The sequence below is a fragment of the Arachis stenosperma genome, chromosome 8, assembly GCF_014773155.1.
Source record: "Arachis stenosperma cultivar V10309 chromosome 8, arast.V10309.gnm1.PFL2, whole genome shotgun sequence".
Lineage (NCBI taxonomy): Eukaryota > Viridiplantae > Streptophyta > Magnoliopsida > Fabales > Fabaceae > Arachis > Arachis stenosperma.
Window position 1 is genome coordinate 41,794,333 of NC_080384.1, and position 3,356 is coordinate 41,797,688.

Consider the following 3,356-nt stretch of genomic DNA (forward strand, 5'->3'; position numbering starts at 1 on the left):
AAAGAATTACTGATGACCCAATAGATCAAATAATTGGAATTGTTCATGGAAACTTGGCAAACGTAAATGTTAAATTCAATGCCCATCTTGGATACGCTATACCTTTATCAACTGAAAATCTTGGAAGATCTATAAGCTTAGCTTATAAATTTCACAGAAAGAATCTAATGGAACAAGATGATGAACCATTTTCAATTACATATGCAATAAATTATGCTTTAACAAATAGCCATCATAGTATAATATTTAAAAACAGAGAAAGAACTTATGTTGATGAATTATTTCAGAAAATCGTAAAAACAGAAATACCGAAATATAAAGCTATTGAAAATCCAATTCTATTATTAAAAGAACCATCAGGAAAATTAGTTTCATCGAATTTTCAAATAAGAGAATCTAAAATTAATAGCCCTTTAAGTTTATCTAAGTTAAAAATTAAAGAAGAAAATTCTGAAATAAAAGAATTAACAAAAAAGGTCGAAAAATTAAATGAAACCCTAAACACTAAGTTATGACAATAAATAAAGAAAAAATATATGTAACCTATCAAGACAAGAAACAAGAGCTCTTTGAAAGAGAAAATCGGTTGAATTATTTACAGTTTTCTGAAATAAATCAAAGAGCATTTGAAGCTCTAAAAATAATCTATGACAAATTAAAAGGAGAAGTTGAAGAGTTAGAAAGATTAATAGAATCTCTAGAAAATAGTGATGAATCAATGATAGAATTTGCAGAAATTTTAAGATAAATAATGAAGTATACAAAGATTGAAAGACCAGAAAACAAAATAAAAAGAAAAAGGGCGAAAAAATTAAAAAGTAAAATAAAGGAGTATAAAAGGGAGTTAAATAACCTTCAGTTCGAAATTAATGACCTTATAATAAAAATGATAGAAATAAGAACAAATATAAACAAGTTGGAGCTAAACTTAAAAAATTTATAAATGTCTGTAAAACCATATTATGACTTAAAAAGAATTAAAGCTGTTGAAAGAAAAAATGGAGAATGAAGTTGAAAAATTAAAAAGATATTTAGAAACAACAGAAAGTGTAGAAATAAAAGAAGTTTTTGAGGATTTGAAAAATTATATTAAAGAAAAAGACAAACAGATAAAAGATTTTATATACAATAATCCATGCAAAAAAGAATATTATAAACTAAAACAAAATTGAAAAACTATAAAAATGAAATCAGAATTAGTAATAGTAGAAATTGTCAATACTTTTGATTATGAAATTGCAAATTATAAAGTACCACCAACCAAATCTATACAAATTATAAACTATTTTGAAGCAAAATATGAAGAGTTAAATAGTTAATAGAAATTTTGAAAAAGAAATTACATTTTAAAAATTGGTATCAGAGCCAAGTTAACGATTAAGGGTAACACTTTTTCTTTAAGCAACACTTTTAGTGATACACTTTTAAATCAATAAAAAATAAAAATCTGTAAATTTGTACCAAAACACATCTGTACATTAGATGAACCCTTAAATAAGTCATACACTTAGTTTAATAGCACTTTTAACGTATAGAACACCAATAGAATCATTATCCAAATCTTTCACATGTAATGAAGCTCACATGCACCACAGGAATATTCAAAAATCAAAACTAGCTTGACCCATGTCATGTTGCTTCCTTCAAAGCCATATAAGTTATTCACGTGCATGGTCCCCCACCCATCTCTATCTGGAATCCATTCCACCTTTACTATTAAAATATTCGTGATTATATTATATTTTTTATATTTATATTACATCACTTAAGCCCAAAAATACAAAAGAAACAAACTATAACATCAATAATCACACTTTGGCTTCATTATAATCGTTGTTTAATAAGAATCATCAAAAGAAAACGAGACACTTATTACGGGTCACGTCCATCATCATTACTAACAAGTCTTCAACGGGTTTCCGCACAAACAATCGTTGTTACTAAACGACGACGCTTCAAGGTGATCAAACGGTGAACCCATAGGAATAGTTCCGCATAAGTGGTTATGGCTAAGATCCAAATGCCCAATGTACTTAGCCGAAGATAACGAAGCAGGTACCCGACCCTTCAAGTTATTGTAAGACAAATCCAAAACCATGAAATACGATTTTGAACCGAAAACGTCGGGTATGGTACCCTCGAACCCGTTTCGGCTCAAGTTCAAAATACCCATACCCGGGTTGCTTAACAAACTCGAAGGTATTTGACCAGAGAGAGAGTTGCTGTCCAAATTCAAAATTGAAAGAACCGGCATTTGTCCTAAACCGGATGGAATTGAACCGGATAGTCGGTTTCCGGACAAGTCCAAGTCAGCGAGGCGGTAAATGGATGCAATCGAACTGGGAATTGGACCAGTGAGTTGGTTTCGGCTCATTAACGCCCGGCTCATCATGGCGAGTTTTCCAATGTCATTGGGAATTTGGCCGGTGATGTGGTTGTTGCTAAGGTCGAGATGCTTGAGAGAAGCGAGGTTGACGATTGACGCCGGAATCTTGCCGGAGATTGTGTTGTCGGCGAGGTTGAGGACTGTTAGACGCTGCAATTTTCCGATATCGGCGGGAATCTCGCCGGAGATTCTGTTTCCGATGAGGTCGAGAATGCGGAGGTTGGAGAGGGAGGTGATGCAGGGAGGGATCTCGCCGGAGATGGCCTTCCAGTCAGCAACGACGAGGGTGGTGAGGTGGTCCAGCTTGCAGATCTCCGGCGAGATTTTTCCGGTCATGTAGCCGGAGCGACCGGCCTTCTCGAAGATCGGGTCCTCAGACTCGCCGCGGAGGTTGATGTCCGAGACGCGGCCGGCGGTGGCGTCGCAGCTCACGCCGTACCAGTTCAGGCAGCAGTTATCGCCGGACCATGTTTTGAAGATGCCGAGATAGGGCTCGCTCAGGGCTGCCTTGAATGCAAGAAGCGACGCCTTGTCTGACGGTGAGCATCCGTTGACGGTTATGATTGCGGGGGCGAGAATGACGGTTGCTATCAAGAGAAGTGGATGAGCCATTGTTAGAGGGTAACTCTCTCTAGTAAGTGACAATGTAGAGTGCGGGAGAGAGAATATTTTGTTGTTGGTATGGGTAATGTTTATATATGTGTTGAGTGTCGAAAATGCCCCTTGCATGACGGTGTTATTACATATAGTTGGTTATAGACTTATGGTAGCTGAGTGAGTTATTTATTATTCACTTCACTGTTTCTAGCTTTCTGCATACAGCACATGCTATTGCCGGTTCATTAACTTGTTACTCCTGCTCTCCTACTAGAATGGGCACGTGGCTTTGAACCTCATTCATGCTAGAATTTAAACATTCCAAATTAAATGCAAATTGTGCCAACTCAATTGATTTTCATTTCCGAATTTT

The 3,356-nt window shown here is 35.6% G+C and overlaps 1 protein-coding gene across 1 annotated transcript; it reads right to left on the reverse strand.

Moving 5' to 3' along the window:
* Positions 1–1,532: 1,532 nt before the first annotated feature.
* On the reverse strand, positions 1,533–3,034 carry LOC130945001 (DNA damage-repair/toleration protein DRT100-like). The gene has a single exon (XM_057873632.1). It carries the CDS (start codon positions 2,996–2,998, stop codon positions 1,898–1,900), a length of 1,101 nt encoding a protein of 366 aa, XP_057729615.1. The 5' UTR covers positions 2,999–3,034; the 3' UTR covers positions 1,533–1,897.
* Between the last annotated feature and the right edge of the window lie 322 nt (positions 3,035–3,356).

Excerpts from the sequence above, each read along its gene's own strand:
- LOC130945001 (XM_057873632.1), bottom strand. The coding sequence starts at position 2,998 with ATGGCTCATCCACTTCTCTTGATAGCAACCGTCATTCTCGCCCCCGCA.